At 49.1% G+C, this 18151-nt stretch overlaps 1 protein-coding gene and 1 long non-coding RNA gene across 4 annotated transcripts; one reads left to right on the forward strand and one right to left on the reverse strand.

Moving 5' to 3' along the window:
• Positions 1-503: 503 nt before the first annotated feature.
• Positions 504-5645, reverse strand: LOC134562791 (translocon-associated protein subunit beta). 3 transcript variants are annotated; one of them, XM_063420295.1, is made up of 6 exons: positions 5511-5645; positions 3557-3711; positions 2523-2621; positions 2034-2142; positions 1800-1877; positions 504-1119 (listed from the first exon to the last, which is right to left on the reverse strand). In XM_063420295.1, the coding sequence occupies exons 2-6, from the start codon at positions 3709-3711 to the stop codon at positions 1009-1011; spliced, it is 552 nt and encodes a 183-aa protein (XP_063276365.1). In that variant the 5' UTR covers positions 5511-5645; the 3' UTR covers positions 504-1008. The 3 variants fall into 3 exon arrangements, with proteins under 3 accessions (XP_063276365.1, XP_063276366.1, XP_063276364.1); XM_063420296.1 differs by lacking the exon at positions 5511-5645 and adding an exon at positions 5336-5466; XM_063420294.1 differs by lacking the exon at positions 5511-5645 and adding an exon at positions 4584-4827.
• A 9817-nt stretch (positions 5646-15462) lies between these two features.
• Positions 15463-16502, forward strand: LOC134562793 (uncharacterized). The gene is made up of 2 exons (XR_010083267.1): positions 15463-15931; positions 16080-16502. It is a non-coding gene; the product is annotated as an uncharacterized LOC134562793 (long non-coding RNA).
• Positions 16503-18151: the final 1649 nt, after the last annotated feature.

The raw sequence follows: 18151 nt of genomic DNA on the forward strand, positions 1-18151 counted from the left end.
ACCTCTATCACATCAGGACTGTAATGTCACCAGTCTGAGAAATGACACTCACTTTTTAAAATTTCAAAGATTTATTAAAAACCTTAACAAAACACAAAAAACGGAATGAATAAGGAAAAAAAAGAGCAGGCTGGGTGTTGGTGACTTGGCAGCCACCAGCTCGTCTACAAAAGAGCAGCTCTGCTTTTTATACTCCTGGGGGTTGCATTACACAACCCTGGCCCCTCCCAAAGTCTGCCAGTGAACTCCTCTTTGCCATTTATTGGTAGAGGCTACGTTCTTGCAACTTAATTGGAGGACAGGTGTTGTTGTCATGCTGCACCTCCTGGTAAAATGCCTTCTCTCCTGCCAAATGCCACATGCAAGGGGCACTGGTACACGGCCTCTTTTCACATGTCCTGCCTACCACGGCCATCTCTGGGCAACCATATGGGGAGGAAGGGGACTATGGAGAGGATGTCCAAACAATAAATCACGATAACAGAACAATACATCAGTGAAACTTCTGTTAACATATACATAATATTCATCCCTTAATTGCAAGAGCCAACCATTGCATTACCCATCCATAACAAGAACAGCTCGGTCCCACAGGGCAGGCAGCACCTGGAGGGGGCGTGAGATATGACACCCTGCAGAAAATTGCAACAGACAAATGGGAGCTGGAGGCAGAACAGGAGACACAACCCCACAGACTAGGGCCCCTCTGGGCACTAACAGGCTGCTTGTATTGCTGTGGCTGCAAAGAGAGGGGTTCCCCTTCCAAAGGGGCCGGACAAGGCAGTTTGGGACTTATGGCTGTTCTTTTCTCTGTTTGCTTGTTCCTCCTTTAGAACACAGAGGACACCTCGTCTGCTGCTGCAGCCCCCAAATCCTTTGCCCCGAGAGCTGAAGCACGGCCCAGGCAGCACCTCGCAGGGGACGGTGCCATCCCGACCCAGCCCTGTTCTTGGGGCTTCAGGGTTCTCCTTTCCCGAGCTCTGGGCTGCTGGTGGCATTTGACTCTGCTCAGTTCTTTTTGGTCTTGGGGGTGTCATACTTCCTCTTGCTCGAGTACCACAGCAGCAGGGGGATCCCGATGGAGGGCAGGGTCATCACACCAAAAGCTGCCCAGTCCAGCTGAAAGGAGAAATTGTTAGAGAAAAGTCAAAACAATCCAGGCCACAGGAGTCTTAGAGCAGTGGGGAGGTCAGAGGAGGAGAGCAAGGGGAGACCTCACACTGTCTGCAGCTTCCTCATGCAGGGAAGCAGAGGGGCAGGCGCTGACCTGTGCCCTTGGTGACCAGTGACAGGACTGGAGAGAGCACCCGCAGCTGTGTCAGGGCAGGTTTAGGCTGGACATTAAGAAAAGGCTCCTCTCCCAGAGGAAGGTCTCCCACGCACTGGAAGAGGCTCCCCAGAAAAGCCGTCACAGCTCCGAGCTTGACAAGAGCTCAAGCAGTTTGGACAGGGCTGACAGGTGGATGGTTGGCATTGGTGGGGTTGTCCTCTGCAGGGCCAGGAGTTGGACTCCACGATCCCTGTGGGTGCCTTCCAGCCTAGGACACCCTAAGATTCTACCCTCAGATTTTCTGGCTCAAAGCCCACAGGACAGCTCCTTCACAGAGGGAGCTGACATGGAAACTCAGCTGCTTCTGTGATAGTCCTCTGGAGAACTGACAGGAATTAACGCCAGCTCCCACTGGAGCTCTCCAGGTGACTGCAGGGCAAGCCACACACAGCACGTGCAAGCACAAAGCCACCGCACTGGGCTGCAGCTGCCGGGGTGCACTCTTGCATTATAAGTGAAAGGTACTTACAAAGTGAGGGGAGAACCTCCTGTCAAAGTCACGCTGAGCCAGAATTCCTCCCTGCCCGGGAGCACTAGTGAAGCCAACCTGCAAAAGGCAGGGAAAAGACAGGCTTTGCCACCTTTCCTCCTCGCTCCACAACCGGGCAGGGTGAGAGCATACAGGCACGCATCATCCCCGACCACGCGGCTCCAGGAGCGCGGGCACGTGTATCTGCAGGGGTCCCAAAAATCAATCACTTACCACGACCTGTGCACCCTCCTGTGCCAGGTACGTGATGGTGGCAGAGGTGAAGTTGAAGTACCCAGCTTTGAGAGGCCGTAGAACCACAGTGTGGGACACGTTGCTCGCTCTGGGAGCCGGACGTTAAGGAAAATGGTTCTATTTCATCACAGGAAGACAAGGGAGGAGATGCAAAAGAGCAGCCTGGAGCCAGGTGCAAAAGTCAGTGCTGCTGACAGATCTGAGTCCTCCTGGTCACAGACAGCCAGACCCACCTGAGGCTGACCCAGCTGCTCCTCCTCAAGCAGAGGAACTACCCCAGCACCTGGCCCTGTCTGCAAGGAACTTTTATTTTTATACTGCACCATGCAGAAGAGCAGGGGTTTGACTCGGCACCCTGTCCAGGCTCTGGAAGGAATTTCAGAGACGGCAGATGAAGAGAGGATGAAACTGCAGCATGCCCAGGGGCAAGAAAGGGAGTTGGGAGAACTTCAAAACATGAAAAGATACGGAGCAATCCTGTCCCACTTGACGCTGAGCATGCCAGAGACGATGCCAAAGTCTTCTGGGGGGAAGGAATCATCCGACAGCTCCACATCTAGGGCAGCGCTAAACACAACAAAGAGAGGGGTGAGACGGGAATCTTAAGATTTGCCATCTGCTCACAGGCTCTGCAGCAAAGTGCACTGACAGTTCCATCGTGACCAAATGGAAGAACGTTTTTTTGAAAAGTGAAATGTCATCCGTAGAAGATGGGGCAGAGAGTTGACGTGTCTTAGAAGGAGACTGCAGAGAGAGGAAGGCAAAGTTGAGAGAAACAACCACAAGGACAGGAAAAAAACTGTTGTTTTTCACAATAGGATTTGGCAGTTTGCTGAACTTCAGATACCATCCCATGGATACACACGCTGGCCTAAATAATAACCAAATCCCACATACACAATTAAAGGATCTCATTAATGTTGTATGAATCCAACATTACAGCACCACATATTCTTCTCCTAGCAGTACTGCCCTCAGCATGCATTATTCTGCCTTAAAAAAAAAAATCTTAAACACAAAACCCCAAACCACTTTAGTAGTGTCCCACATTTTGTCCAATCAGCTTTTCATTCTGCGAATGAAGCTTTTTACCAGCATTGTGGAAGCTCTGTTTTATCTTTGTCAGGTCCATAGTTAAGTCCTGAGAGCAAAAAGGAATTTTCATTAAAAAGAATAAACGTGAGAAAGAGCTCCCAAGGCCAAGAAAAGGAGCTGCATGCGTGGGGAGCAGTGTCACAGGACACCACAGGAACTATGCCATGCTGGACTGACCACTTGAGCAGCCACGAGGTGAGAGCAGGGACAACGGAAGAGGAAGGAAAAGGCAAATTTCAGGGTCAATCCTTCAGGCACTGCTGGAAAGCTCAGAGTTAGAGGGAGCAAAAGCAACAGCACATGACAGAGCTCAGAAATGGCCTCGTACCCTGCAGCCACACAGAGAACATTTGCTCGTGGTCTGAGAAGCAAAATGAAGGCAGTACTGAAGGCTGGACAGGGCTCACCTGGAGCCAACGTTGTAGATGTTGTACTGCAAAGTCAAGTCCTTGCCCTCCACCGCGTATCTGTTTAACAGGGATTTGGAGGCCAGGAGCCTGGCGCCATCCTCGCAGTGAGCCACAGACACCAGGGCAAACACAGCAAGAAGCGGGAGCTTCATCTGGAAACACAAGGAAATGGAATGGTACTGATCACTTGAAATCTCTGAACGCTTGCCTGGGAGGTTGTAAGAACTGGCACCAGCAGTGTCCCAGATCTGCAGCCATGGAACAAAAGTCAATGGTCTTCTCTCCTTTCAAAACCCCGGCCAGTATCACTCCCCTTTACAGAATCATGGAACATCCTGAGCTGAAAGGGACCCACAAGGATCACTGAGTCCAACCCCTGGCCCTGCACATCTCAGCAATGGGCAAAGCTTTCACATCACTAAGCTTCTTCTAGTAACTTCCAGGGCAAAAGCTTGGGCAATTAATAATTTTGTCAGTTTTAGCAACTAACAGTTAATTGCCCTTGCAAAGCCTGGCAAATTTCCAGCACTGTCTTACACAACACAATTAGTTCTTCTCAGAAAGCACCAGCTCCTCACTTCCAACATTTATTTTTTCTTATTTCCAGCCACTGAGGAACCACCAACTCCCTCCCGTGGCTTTTATGATCCCCTGCACAAGTCCCTGCTTCGGGCCACGTGTCCCGACTTATCCAAACACAGTGCCTCGGAAGCTTCCCTGTTAAGAGGGAGGACAAGAACACAACAGGAACACTACAGATGTCACCAGTGAGGACACTTGATGGGGCTTGTAAATGCAAAAAACTGCTTCAATGTCAGGGCCTCTGCCCTCCACACTCACAGGGTGTACGGGCTTGGACAGCACAGTAAAGACCATCCAACTGCACATCCCTGAGGTGGGCAAGGACACCTCCCACTAGACCAGGGAGCTCCAAGCCCTGTCCAACCTGGCTTTCCACACTTCCGTGGATGGGAAGCCACATGGAAGCCACAGCTTCCCTGGACAACCTGTGCCAGTGACTCACCTCCCTCACAGGGAACAATTTCTTTCCAATATCCCATGTAACTCTGCCCTCTGGCAGTTGGAAGCCTTGTTCTGTCGCTCCAGGCCTTTGTCCAAGGTCCCTCTCCAGTTCTCTTGGAACCTCTTTAGGCCCTGGAAGGGGCTCTAGGATCTCCATGGAATCCTCTCCAGGCTCAACATCCACAGCTCTCCCAGCCTGTCTCCAGAGCAGACAGGCAGCAGCCCCTGGATCATCTCCGTGGCCTCCTCTGGACTCACTCCAGCAGCTCCAGGTCCTTCCTGTGCTGAGGCCCCCAGAGCTGGAGGCAGCTTTGCAATGGAGTGTCTCCAGAACAGAACAGACGGGGCAGAATCCCCCCCTTCACATCCTGCCCACGCTCTTGGGGATGAGCCCAGGACAATGTTTGGTTTTGGGGACCCCCAGTGCACGTTGCTACGGCATGCTGAGCTTCTTGTCAACCCGTGCCCCAATTCCTTCCCCGGGCCGCTCTCCATCCCTTCTTCCCCAGACGGTTTGTGTTTCGGTGCAGCACCTGCCCTTGGCCTCGCTGAACCTCCTGGGCTTGGCACGGACCCGCCTGCCCAGCCCATCTCAGTGCGGGTGCCAGAAGCCCCTTCCTTCCCCCAGTCCTGCCCTGCTCTAGCCGCACACCAGCGCATGCAGCCCGGGCTGCTCCTGCCCCCTCACGGAGCCCAGAGGCCCAGAGAGGCTCAGGGATACCTCTCAATAGGGAACCGTCCGGCTTCACCCACCGCTGCCCGCAGAAGACCCCGATTCTGATGCTCCAGCGCCAGAAACCGGCCGCTCCTTCCTGGCCCCTCACAGCCCACGACCGATCCTCTCCTACACACCCTTCCCGCCGCCCCCCTTTCCGTCCAGAGGCCCGAGGACACAGCCTCGAGCTGCCGCGGGCCTCCGAGCCCTCACCGTCTCTGCCGCCGCCAACGCCGCAAAGACGAGTCAGCGCAGCCGCGGCGGAAATGACGCACGTGAACGCCGACCCAGGGAACCCTACGCCCCCTGGGAAATGGAGTCTAGAGCCTCGCACACGCAGGGACTCCGCGCCTGCGCAGCGCACGCTTTCTGCCCCGCCCCGTCGCCCATGGGGGGTGCGGTGCGAGGAAGGAGGCGGTGGCGGGGCCGCAGGTCGGGCGAGGCCGGGGCTCTAACAAGGCTCTGGAGAACAGCGTGAGAATCGACACGACTAGTTGCTCTGCCCACGCCAGCAGCATGCCCAGGTCCGTGGTGGATGTGTAAAGCAGTGAGGGAGGAGTGAGGGAGAAGAAGCAGGGCAGAATTCCTCAAGAATCAGGTGCACAGAAGCCCAGAGTTTCCCTTCCTGCACTGAGGACACCCTGCTTGACTCACTCCCCCCAGAAAGGCTGCAGCCTTCCCGCGGAACAGGGCGTGTCCCGACCTCCCTAGTGCAAAGCTAGTAACATAACAAACCTGTTGGTGTTCCCAGCACTGTGGGAGGCCCCTGGAGCTCCCCTGTTCCCTTGTCTCTCAGGCAGATGCCTCTGGTGGGAGAAGGGCCTCAGGACCCTCCTCTGTACAGATATTGCTCCTCACACACACATGTGAGCACCAGCTGGCTCTGGCTGTGAGCACACCTTAGGAGTTTAGCTTTTATATTTTTGAAATCCTCTGCTTCATTAGTGTGTATCTCTAAATTCCATAGAGAGTGTTAGTGACTGTGAAAAATGCATATTGTGTGTGTGGCTCTACGCAGATATTTACTATATGTAATATGCTAGGTAGAAAAGTTATGCAATATTAACATTTTAAATAATATAGTAAATGTAGTTTTTAACATTGAATCTAAGTAAGAAGTGTGTGTAAGGTATTGTCCTTAGCTCAAGAGCAAAGAGAAGATAACCCAGAGGTTTCTACACAGAGAGAACAATTACAACAAGCCAGACTAAAAACCCCTCTTGGATGTTTCAGAGGGAAAGATACATATCTCCTCGAAACCACCCTGGTCAAGCCAGACCATGCATATCTCCTTGAATCCACAAAGCTATCTGGTTAAGCCAGACTCCAGGACGCCAGGGGTTTTGCAAAAGGCTCGTGGCAAACGGGCTTTTCTTAGATAAAGTATGCATATTCATTAAAGTTGGTCCTCAAAAATAGAGAGGCTTCTCTCTAACGGGGCCCTTCTCCTTCTCAGCCTTTGTCTGGGAGGGAGGGGGGACGGTAGACCCGGGCTACCTACTTTGCTCTTATTTGCCTCATTATTTGTCCTGTCTCTGAAAACTTTTTAAACTTTTATTATTGTATTAATTTTTTTGTAACCAATTTTTATTCTTTATTAAATTTTCATAAATTTCAAAAAGTGAGTTATTGGCATTTATCACAATTTGGTAGCAGAGTACGGTTAAAATACCCCACTGTGGGTGCTGTGAGAGGATTAGAGACCAGGAAGACGCGTCCCGCCTGCATTAGGCGGCCTCGGCTCTGGTCCTCGCAGAGTACCCCAGAAAGGGGTAAGATCCAAGGACAAAAGGAGGCAATAAGGCAAAGAGAAGGGAAAGAATTCCCTAAAAACCGCGGTAACCAGCTCCTAACATCAAAGTGTACACGAAGAATAAAGACCCAAGGACAACGGAGTGGTAAGAATTGCTGGGATTGGGGGTGGCAGCGTTTGGCGCGGAACGGGGGCTGAAAGTGTGTGTGCCTGAGAGGCGGGCTGGGGTAACACCCGGACCTTCCAAGCGAGAGCGGAGTCCCCTACGCTGCGGTTCCGTTGTCCCGCGAGGGAGGCGGCCAGCACCAGGACGAAAGTGAATGGTAAAAAGGAATGAAAGAACCCCCCCGGGAAGAAGTGTGTGAAAAGGGGACCCTAAAAGCTTTTGCTGGGTTGAGGAAAATTATTCCAAGAACACCCAGGTTATTTTAATAATCGGCTGGGTTGAAGAAATATTCCAAGAACACCCAGAATTTAGCTGGGTTGAGGAAAATTCTGAGAGCATCCAGGGTTGATAACCAGCTGGATTGGAGGAAGCAATTCCGAGACATCCAGGGTTATGTTAAATTCTGCAGAATCTATGAAATAAACCCAAGAGCACCTGGGGTTGGGGAGAACCCCCAACACTGCCAGATTGAGGGTTTATGAAGGGCATTTTCTGGCCAGGTACTCTTAAAGAGTGTAAAAGTGTGTGGAAAGTAAAAGGTACCTTGTAGTTGTGATTGTTTTGTTGTGCGTGAGATTAAGTGAAAAATAGAGTGGAGTGAATGTGGACAAATGAAAGTATAGAAAGTGTAGATTTTTATTTTATTTTAAGCTTTATTATAGTTCCTCAGAGAAGGTAAATTGTATTAAGTAATAGTGTGGGAGAAAGGAGAAAAGTAGTTTTTGTGGGGGTAAAGGGAAGGTAAACAGAGACAGGGATGGATAGAAAAGAGAAAATTTTGAAAGAAAAGGGATAGAAGTCTAGTGGGGAGAAACCATCGACAGAGATATCACCCTAAGATCGTCCCTTGGGAGTTGCATTGCCGGCTCCGGTGTTAGTGCCTGTCTCAGTCCCTTTGCTTGCCCCAGGTTCTGGCTTGTCGCTTGTTTCTGCCCCAGTTTCTGTCCCAGGCACGAGTCCGCTGTTCGCAGCGGCAGCCCAGCCGGTTTCTCCCCTCCCCCCCCCCCTCGCTGTTCGCAGCGGCGGCTCAGTCGGGACCGGCACCCCCCCGGTCCCTCCGCCCGCCGCTTCGGGACCGGCTGCAGCTTCTCTGCAGCGACGGTACCCGGCCCCCACCCCGGTCCCTCTCGCTATTTTCCCGCAATGGCTTTTTCAACCTCATTCCCAGTATTTGTTTGTTAGTTTGTTTTAGCAGCGCTGAGCGTTGCCGCCGCTGCCTTACTTTTGTTAGAAGCGGCGAGTACAGTCGCCATGAGCCACGTGGGGGGTGACCGCGTGGTGGCTTAGCCGACCCTGGAAAAGCCCCCCAGCAGCAGCAGCGGCGGCAGGGCGGCCGGTTCCCCTCCCCCAGCCACGGTGGCAAGTCCCCCTCCGCTTGCAGAGCGGGGGTGGGGGCGGCTGGTTCCTTCACCCTTTCCTCCCAGCGGCGGCGGCGGGTACCCCCTCACCCCCCTCCCGTTCGCGGCGGCGGCAGCGGGGCAGCGGGCTCCCCCTCCCCCCTTCCCCTTCCCGGCGGCGGTTCCTCCGCTGTCGGCGTGTGGCGGGTTGGTCCGGTCCCTAGCTGCCTCAGTAGCGATTCCAGCTCCGGTGGTGCTGGGCGACTGCCGGAGGCAGCTGGAGCCGCCAGCATGGGCCATGCAGGAGAGCGCGGCCGCATGGAGGAGACCGGAAATTGCTTCCCCTTCGGGAATTCCGGTGGCAGACCCCACCCATGCCCCGTCCTTGGAGGACCAAAAAAATCAGTAGTCAGTCCTCCAGAGCTCCCCACTTCCTGTTGGGGAAGCCGTTCCCTTGGAAACCGCAGTCAATGCAGATCTTCTCAGGAAGAAAGGGAGTGGGCAGAGAGGGACGGTGGCCGAGCGCTTCTCCTGCCGGGAGTAGGAGGACGAGCGAGGCTCTCGTCCCCGGTGGCGGTGGCGGAGAGGGGCGGCCGCCGCATTCCTGCACAGCCGTGCCATGGCAGAGGGGCTGCCCGGTGGAGGCGGCGGCGCCGAGCCGCGCGTGGGACGAGCAGCTCCCTGCCCGCCCCTCCTCCAGCTCGCTTATCAGCGCCCGCTGCAGCTGCCCTTTTCCTTATGACCAAGTGACTCGGGTCATAGAAGTTTTAAAGATTTTTTTAGTGTTTCTCATGCGCTGGCCTTCAGTTTCTCTCAAATCAGTAGTCTGTAAACTCAGACAGCGTGCACACGTGTTCTGGGATGTTTTAGGAAAGACTTGTGGTTTTTTTGAGAGGAAAGGAGACAGTGTCTGAAGCTGTGCTTTTTAAATGACTGCTGCTTGATGTGCTAACATTTTTCAAGCGTTTTTCACTTGATGAGAGAGAGCTTGGCCATGTGAAGTCAGTGTTTAGTGCTTTTTAAGTGTCTCTTCTACAATTGATGAATGGATGTGGAAGGAGGAGGAGTGAAGAAAGGGAAGTATTAGTGTTCACTGGATTATTTGCTTAGTCTATGTTATAAAATGAGATGTGTAGAAAATATTTTGGAAGGTGCAGACAGGAGGAAGAGTTGGAATTTGTGGAAGGTGCAATAGCAAGAAGAATTTGTGTGGTAGATATTTCAGGAAGGCATGGTGTAAGTAAAGATGCAGTGGAGTGGTGGGAGCAAGAAAAGAGTTTTGCCTGTCATCAGGGATGCGGTGATATAGAGAGATACCAGAATTTAGATAAGAGATGTTTTGTTAGTCCCAGGAACAAGGAGTAATTTATTGGGACGAGACTTCCAAATAAAATTAGGAATAGGAGTTATACCAGAAAATGGGAAGATGACAGCTAAAATATTGAAATTAGAACAGGAGGATGAAAAGAAAATTAAGAAGGAGGTATGGGCTGCTGAAGGAAATAGGGGAAGATTGAATATTGATCCCATAAAAGTTACAATTGAAAGAAAAGATTGTCCCATACGGGTGCGTCAGTATCCTATCTCTTTAGAAGGACGGGAAAGTTTGAAGCCGGTAATAGAAGGACTGATAAAGGATGGTACACTAGAACCCTGTATGTCTCCTCATAATACCCCCATTCTTCCAGTAAAAAAGTCTGATGGAAGTTACAGGCTAGTACAACATTTAAGGGAGGTAAACTAATTGTGTGCACGCCTCATGCAGTTCGAAATGTGTTAAACCAAAAGGCTAAAAAAATGGTTGACAGACTTTCGGATGCTAAAATATGAGGCGATCTTGATAGACAGTGATGATTTGACATTAGAAGTAAATAAAAGCCTGAACCCAGCTCAATTTTTATATGGGGAACCAACAGATAACTTAATACATGATTGTCTAGAAATTATCCAATACCAGACAAAGATTCGAGAAGACCTTGAGGACCAGGCCCTTCTAGAAGGAGAAATAATTTATGTGGATGGATCCTCCAGATGCCTACAAGGGAAAAGAATGTCAGGATATGCAGTAATTGATGGGAAGAACATGCAAACTATTGAAAAAGGGAAATTACCTTCAAACTGGTCAGCTCAAACCTGTGAATTATATGCTCTAAAAAGGGCACTGGAACACTTAGCACGTAAAAGGGGTACAATTTATACTGACAGCATGTATTGTTTTAGAGTGGTACATACCTTTAGAAAAATTTGGGAAGAAAGAGGTTTGCTGAATTCAAGAGGAAAAGGATTAGTACATGAGGGGCTCATTTTAGAAGTCCTAGAAGCATTAAAATTACCTGAAGAGATAGCTGTAGTACATATTAGAGGTCACCAAAAGGGAGTAACTCCAGAAGTAAGGGGAAATAATTTGGCAGATCAGGAAGCAAAGGATGCAGCAGAGAATGGAGTAGAAAAAGTAATGTTGGTATTAACTACCAATGAGGAGATGTTGGAAATTCCAAAATTTAGTGAAACAGAGGAAAAAGAATTGAAAGAGATAGGAGGTGAACCAGATGAATCAAAGAAATGGAAACTTCGTGATAGAAGGCAATTACTTAATAAAGTACTTACTAGAAAAATATTAGAAGACATGCATCAGAAAACTCACTGAGGTACCCAAGCTTTGTGTGATTATTTCTTAAGGAACTATGGGTGCATTGGGATTTATGGGGTAGCAAAAAGGGTAACTGAAAGATGTATAACTTGTCAAAAGATAAAATAAAAAGATAATGAAGAGAACTACACTGGAAGGTAAGGAATTAGCCCTTAGACCATTTCAAAGTATCCAAGTAGATTTTACAGAACTTCCTCAAGTTCAACGATGGAAATATATATTAGTAATAACAGACCATTTAACTCATTGGGTGGAGGCAGTTCCCACTGCCAAGGCTACTGCTAATGTGGTAAGTAAAACCCCTTTTGAAAAAAAAAAAAAATTAGTCCAAGATATAGAATGGTTAATAAGAAAGACTTGGGCAGAGGAACACATTTTATGCCAAAAAGTGTTACAACAATTAATTCAAAGCTTTGGGGACCCCAGGCCCAGCAGCTCTGGCTCTGTAAGAAAACCCTAGCAGAAGCGAATGAATGTCTTTGTCCCCAAGAGGGAAATCCCAGAAGCCCCAGGGTGTCCTTGGGGAAGTGTTCCTGAGTTCTGCTTCTGTTTATTATTAATGCTAAGGTTGGTGTTGTTTGTTAACCTGTGTATACACACCAGAAAGGAACTATTATTATAGTCCCATATCTTCACCTGAGAGCTCCCTAATTTTCAAAATTACAATAATTCAGAGGGAGAGAGTTGGAATTCTTCATTCCAAGGGTGGCTCCAGCCTTCCCTGGCAGACACCTGTCTTTCAGACAAAGACAGGACCATTTTTTTGTTATCATTTAGAACTTAGTTATAATATACTTATAACCGCATTTTAACATTGTGCAGCTTGTATTCCAAGATTTTGTTAAAACCTATGATCAATTTAATATGCTGCCATTTCTGTCGGCTATATGGTGCACACACAGATCGATTATGTTGTGCCAAAATATTATTCAAAGGAATTATAAATTGCACCATATCAAAACTGTTGTGATTAATATCTCTAACTCCAAAATGAGAAGGTCCTTTTCAGGTATTGCTGGCACTGAGGCTGCGATCTGGACCAGGGAACGAGGGTGGATCCATGCCAGCAGAATCAAAGGACCTGTGGAAAAGCCTAAGGAGTGGACAATATCATCGGAACCGGGTGATACGAAATTAACCCTAAAACGGGAATGAGAGGTGATGAACTGGGGAGATCCACATGATCCAGGAAACATACACAGGATCACACCAGACTGGGAAGCTAGACCGAGTTTGCACCAGTGGTTTCAAATACCACCTGGGAAAACTCTGAGACACCTCCGGTACCCTCCCTGGGGAGGAATACTTCCACCACAGACAGGAGGATCGGGATTGTTTCGGACAGAAAACCCCTGTGTTTTTGCCTTAGCCTGTGATTTATATAAAGAGGAGGGTGAATTACAACCTCATACATTGCCAAGCCAAATACCCTGTTTGATTCACCCAAATACTGGACATGGTGGTTGGTGTAAATGTAAGTGTTTGAGCTGTGGGAAAAATTGGTACTGTAATTCACACAAACGACGCTCTCGTTGCATGAAGTGTAGAGTGTCACCTGAGCCCCCTATCCAAGAAGAATTTGAAACAACTAAAATAATAACTTTGTTGTGTGGATGGGAATTATTAGTGCCTGTTGAACGAGAGGTGGCTGAGGAAAAGTGGGAGACCACGGTTAAGGAGTGTCAAAAACGATTTGCCTGGAAATTAGCTAAGAGAAAGTGACAATAGAGGAGAGGGCAAGACCAGATTGGCCTCTGTAATCGCCACCGAGAAGATCACATACACCTGCTGTGGGCTGCAACCCCATAGGCATGGGAGGTGGGAGTATAAGCCATACTGGACCTCTGCTGGTTCTGTCACTCATTTTCTGGCTCTTCCCTTTTGGGATGCCGACCAGGCCATGCTACAGGTGTTACCAAAAACTGTATATGGAAAGACACCGAGGCTCCTTCTTTATTTCTCACACTCATATCAACAGTCACTGTTATAACCCTTCCAAATTGGGAAACTGCATACACAATGGGAAAAAGTACTGGATGGCGGAAAATGTGAGGGGAAGTGAATGTGCAAAAGGGGAGAAATGGATGTGTTTCACCCACATTACTGGGAGTAAAACAAAGGATTTGGTAAAGGAGGAATTGATAAGCAAAAAAGCTAGGCCTGCACCACCACCGAAGCCTGTACCAATCTCGCTGGATGGTTTGTATAAGAAATTGGAACAACAACTAGAGAAAGAAATAGATATTTCACGGATGGGTAAAAATCTGTTTGTGGAATTGGGAGAAAGAATAAGTAAGGAACTCAACGTAACCAATTGTTGGGTCTGTGGAGGGGCTTTGATGTCAGAAGAATGGCCATGGAAAGGCAGCAGCTTAGGCCCAATCGAGCTCCTTAAGTGGAACCAAACAAGTATAAAGGGAGAAAATCGGCCAGGGGGATGGATTTTAAGTTCAGTAGTCATAGGGGAGGAATGTCTTTGGCGTGAAGGAAAAAAGTTCCTCCGTGAAGTAGGAAAAACTCCCTGTAAAAGATACAAGGTTAGTAATGGAACCTCTGTATGGTGGATCCCAGAAGAACCTACCATGTACTGGACCCAGAAAAAAGAAAAAAACGGAAATTGTGAATATAATAATAAAATCAGGCTTTTTCAATGTAATGATACAGGAAAGAATCCTTATGTTGGCATCCCAGAGATTTCTAAATTTTGGGAGAATATGGATGAGCAAAAATTGGACTATTGGAAAGCTCCAGACGGTTTGTTCTGGATATGTGGGAAAAGGGCGTATCCAAAACTCCCTCCCAAGTGGAAAGGGAGCTGTACTCTGGGTGTCATACAACCAGGATTTTTTCTTTTGCCCGGACCTGAAGGGGATCACTTAGGGATACCAGTTTATGAGGATCTAAAAAGAGATGCAAGAGAGCAGTAAATATCCGCTCGAGCCAATTTTATTATAAAAAGAAAGAGGAGGGATTGTGAAAAATGCATATTGTGTGTGTGGCTCTACGCAGATATTTACTATATGTAATATGCTAGGTAGAAAAGTTATGCAATATTAACATTTTAAATAATATAGTAAATGTAGTTTTTAACATTGAATCTAAGTAAGAAGTGTGTGTAAGGTATTGTCCTTAGCTCAAGAGCAAAGAGAAGATAACCCAGAGGTTTCTACACAGAGAGAACAATTACAACAAGCCAGACTAAAAACCCCTCTTGGATGTTTCAGAGGGAAAGATACATATCTCCTCGAAACCACCCTGGTCAAGCCAGACCATGCATATCTCCTTGAATCCACAAAGCTATCTGGTTAAGCCAGACTCCAGGACGCCAGGGGTTTTGCAAAAGGCTCGTGGCAAACGGGCTTTTCTTAGATAAAGTATGCATATTCATTAAAGTTGGTCCTCAAAAATAGAGAGGCTTCTCTCTAACGGGGCCCTTCTCCTTCTCAGCCTTTGTCTGGGAGGGAGGGGGGACGGTAGACCCGGGCTACCTACTTTGCTCTTATTTGCCTCATTATTTGTCCTGTCTCTGAAAACTTTTTAAACTTTTATTATTGTATTAATTTTTTTGTAACCAATTTTTATTCTTTATTAAATTTTCATAAATTTCAAAAAGTGAGTTATTGGCATTTATCACATGACTGTCTTCACATTTTGGTCAGACAAAACAATCTCTCTAGGCCTGAAATTCAAGGATAGTCTACTGCCTCAGACCCTGAACAGTATAAACAAAATGAATGGGGGAGAGAGAGCCAACTGGGGTATATGACTTCATTACCGAAAGGTGTATTTGGAGGATTAACCTGTGATATGTTAATGAACCAAACTTTTATCTATCTGAAAAAGTCAGGACCATTGTCCATTTTGGGTGTAGCCCCTTGAGGTGGCTTTGTCTCTTCTCAGTGTACGTCAATACCCTTCATTAAATATATCCACTTCTATTCTCTTTATTCTGCCTACTCTCCAATTTTAGGTAAGCCAGGTAAAGTCATCACCCTACTATGGCCCGGGAAGCCACACCCCCTGTGGATGAAAGGGAGGTGGCAGTGTGGGGGCACCTGTTAGAAGTGAGACGCTTGACACGGGCAATATATCAAGCAGCAATTCAATCTAATAATTGATTAATTAGCATGGTAAAGTGTGAGCAAAGACAGTGCGCTGGGTACAGTGGAAGGATTTTCCATTCTGACTGCACACCCGTTGCTGGACTTGCTGGGATTTTATTGGCTATATTCATGCGTATTCAGCCCAGTGCAGTGGCTTTGTGCTTGCACGTGCTGTGTGTGGCTTGCCCTGCAGTCACCTGGAGAGCTCCAGTGGGAGCTGGAGTTAATTCCTGTCAGTTCTCCAGAGGTCTATCACAGAAGCAGCTGAGTTTCCATGTCAGCTCCCTCTGTGAAGGAGCTGCCCTGTGGGCTTTGAGCCAGAAAATCTGAGGGTAGAATCTTAGAACGTCCTAGGCTGGAAGACACCCACAGGGATCATGGAGTCCAACTCCTGGCCCTGCAGAGGACAACCCCACCAATGCCAACCATCCGCCTGTCAGCCCTGTCCAAACTGCTTGAGCTCTTGTCAAGCTCGGAGCTGTGACGGCTTTTCTGGGGAGCCTCTTCCAGTGCGTGGGAGACCTTCCTCTGGGAGAGGAGCCTTTTCTTAATGTCCAGCCTAAACCTGCCCTGACACAGCTGCGGGTGCTCTCTCCAGTCCTGTCACTGGTCACCAAGGGCACAGGTCAGCGCCTGCCCCTCTGCTTCCCTGCATGAGGAAGCTGCAGACAGTGTGAGGTCTCCCCTTGCTCTCCTCCTCTGACCTCCCCACTGCTCTAAGACTCCTGTGGCCTGGATTGTTTTGACTTTTCTCTAACAATTTCTCCTTTCAGCTGGACTGGGCAGCTTTTGGTGTGATGACCCTGCCCTCCATCGGGATGCCCCTGCTGCTGTGGTACTCGAGCAAGAGGAAGTACGACACCCCCAAGACCAAAAAGAACTGAGCAGAGTCAAATGCCACCAGCAGCCCAGAGCTCGGGAAAGGAGAACCCTGAAGCCCCAAGAACAGGGCTGGGTCGGGATGGCACCGTCCCCTGCGAGGTGCTGCCTGGGCCGTGCTTCAGCTCTCGGGGCAAAGGATTTAGGGGCTGCAGCAGCAGACGAGGTGTCCTCTGTGTTCTAAAGGAGGAACAAGCAAACAGAGAAAAGAACAGCCAAAAGTCCCAAACTGCCTTGTCCGGCCCCTTTGGAAGGGGAACCCCTCTCTTTGCAGCCACAGCAATACAAGCAGCCTGTTAGTGCCCAGAGGGGCCCTAGTCTGTGGGGCTGTGTCTCCTGTTCTGCCTCCAGCTCCCATTTGCCTGTTGCAATTTTCTGCAGGGTGTCATATCTCAGGCCCCCTCCAGGTGCTGCCTGCCCTGTGGGACCGAGCTTGCTCCGGTGATATCACAGATGTGTTTTGACAGAGGATGTCAGATCTGCTGCTTTGCCCTGTTGATGGTGTTGTGTGGCCCTCCAGCCTGCCCCAGTCCATGGTGTGCTTGCAAAGCAATGAGGCTGGAGTGTATCAGGGTTAAATTGCTGAAGAATCAGGTGCAGCAGCTGGGAAACTCTCCCTTCCTGCACTGGGGACCCTCTGCTTAACTACACCTACCCATGTCCCCCTCCCCTAGACAGGCTCCAGCTTTCTGATTAAAGTGGATCAGAACTTGTCTTCACCTCCCTGGTGCAGTCAGTAACAAAACAAACCTGCTGGCATTTTCAGCACTGCAGGAAGCCTTGATAGCTTCCCTGTGCCCTTTTTCTACTGTCAGCTTCCTCTGGTGGGAAAAGGGCCCCAGGGCCCTCTTCAGTACACATTTTTCCCATTTCATGTACACAGATTACCAGCCCATATGCACCGATCCAGGACCCTCCCACTGGCTGCATGTGCTGCCTCAAACCCTTTCATTGGAGGTCCCCACTCCCAGCCTATGCCAACCTCTTCCTACAGCCACTTTCTTCTTTCCCTTCTGCCTCAGGCAGAATTCTCCAAGCTGCTGACAATGGAAAGCAAGACAGAGGTCCAATCCCTGTTGGCCATTGAGGTCACTTAACTATTCTCTCTCCCACCTGACCCCACCCCTCTGTGTGGTTTGCCACAGCTAGGGCAGGCTGTTTGCATTCTTGAAACACTGATATAACACCTGTCCTGGCTCTTAGAACCTCAGTCCTTTTTCTGTGAAGCAAGAGCATTTTCAGGAAATGATTCATTCCTCCCCAGTATGCACCTGTCTTGGTGCAGCTGGTCAGTATGTGATGGCTTTCAGGACAGAAAAGGAGATCTCACAGCTCCACTGCCCCCCACATAAGTGTATTCTGGAAGATTCTGTCTTGAGTTAAGGAGGGGTGAAGCCACACACTTAGAAGGGATTCCAAGAAGGTAATGTGGTTTTTAGCTGGGTCAGTGTCTCAGAGCAGAGAAACATGTGTCATGTGTTAGGTATTTACCTTTGCCTTTGCATGTGCTGTGTGGGCAGCCTTTGGAATTGGATGTGTGTTTGAGCTGAGCTGGGCCATAGCAAGGAGGAGCTCAGGAATGGTGATTTCTCATAGGTGCAGTGCTGGTTTTCTATCTTTTGGTAACTTTGGTGGCACAAGCAGTGACGGCTGCTGCATCCTATCACAGCAGGTGAGCAGAAGGCTGTGGAGCTCTAGAGGGCAGGGTTGACGTGGAAGATCTCTGTGCCTGGTGTGACTCTGACTGGGGAGTTCTTTTGCAGATGATGGAGAGTAACCTGCTAGCTGCAGGAATGGTGCCATTAGCTGATGTGCCTTCTTCAGCCCCCTCCACTCTCTGAAAGCTCCATTGAGGGATCAGGGACCACTGCCCTCCAGTGTGTAGTTTTGACTTTGGTTGGAAAGAGACCCCAGTGCAGCACATCTTCCAAAAGCTGCTGGCATTGCTTCTGCATTAATAATCTCA

This window comes from Prinia subflava, chromosome 31 (assembly GCF_021018805.1).
Source record: "Prinia subflava isolate CZ2003 ecotype Zambia chromosome 31, Cam_Psub_1.2, whole genome shotgun sequence".
In the NCBI taxonomy this organism is placed as follows: domain Eukaryota; kingdom Metazoa; phylum Chordata; class Aves; order Passeriformes; family Cisticolidae; genus Prinia; species Prinia subflava.